The sequence below is a fragment of the Fukomys damarensis genome, unplaced genomic scaffold (assembly GCF_012274545.1).
Source record: "Fukomys damarensis isolate Sample0158 unplaced genomic scaffold, DMR_v1.0_HiC HiC_scaffold_32, whole genome shotgun sequence".
Classification (NCBI taxonomy): Eukaryota; Metazoa; Chordata; class Mammalia; order Rodentia; family Bathyergidae; genus Fukomys; species Fukomys damarensis.
This window is the reverse complement of record NW_022900944.1, coordinates 42049394-42049799: the sequence shown is the minus strand read 5'-3', so window position 1 is coordinate 42049799 and position 406 is coordinate 42049394. Positions and strand designations below refer to the sequence as shown.

General features: G+C 63.8%; 1 protein-coding gene across 1 annotated transcript in view; it reads left to right on the top strand.

The window, feature by feature from the left end:
* Positions 1-6: 6 nt before the first annotated feature.
* Positions 7-406, top strand: part of Maf (MAF bZIP transcription factor) — a 2797-nt gene continuing 2397 nt past the window's right edge. Inside the window, exon 1 of the mRNA XM_010609507.1 lies at positions 7-399. Coding sequence (XP_010607809.1) covers positions 7-399 — 393 coding nt within the window. The remainder of the gene's footprint in view (positions 400-406) is intronic.

Sequence of the window (406 nt, the reverse complement as noted above, 5' to 3'; positions counted from 1 at the left end):
AGGAGAATGGCATCAGAACTGGCGATGAGCAACTCCGACCTGCCCACCAGTCCCCTGGCCATGGAATATGTTAATGACTTCGATCTGATGAAGTTTGAAGTGAAAAAGGAGCCGGTGGAGACCGACCGCATCATCAGCCAGTGTGGCCGTCTCATCGCCGGGGGCTCGCTGTCCTCCACCCCCATGAGCACGCCGTGCAGCTCGGTGCCTCCTTCCCCCAGCTTCTCGGCGCCCAGCCCGGGCTCGGGCAGCGAGCAGAAAGCGCACCTGGAAGACTACTACTGGATGACCGGCTACCCGCAGCAGCTCAACCCCGAGGCGCTGGGCTTCAGCCCCGAGGACGCGGTCGAGGCGCTCATCAGCAACAGCCACCAGCTCCAGGGCGGCTTCGATGGCTACGCGCGCG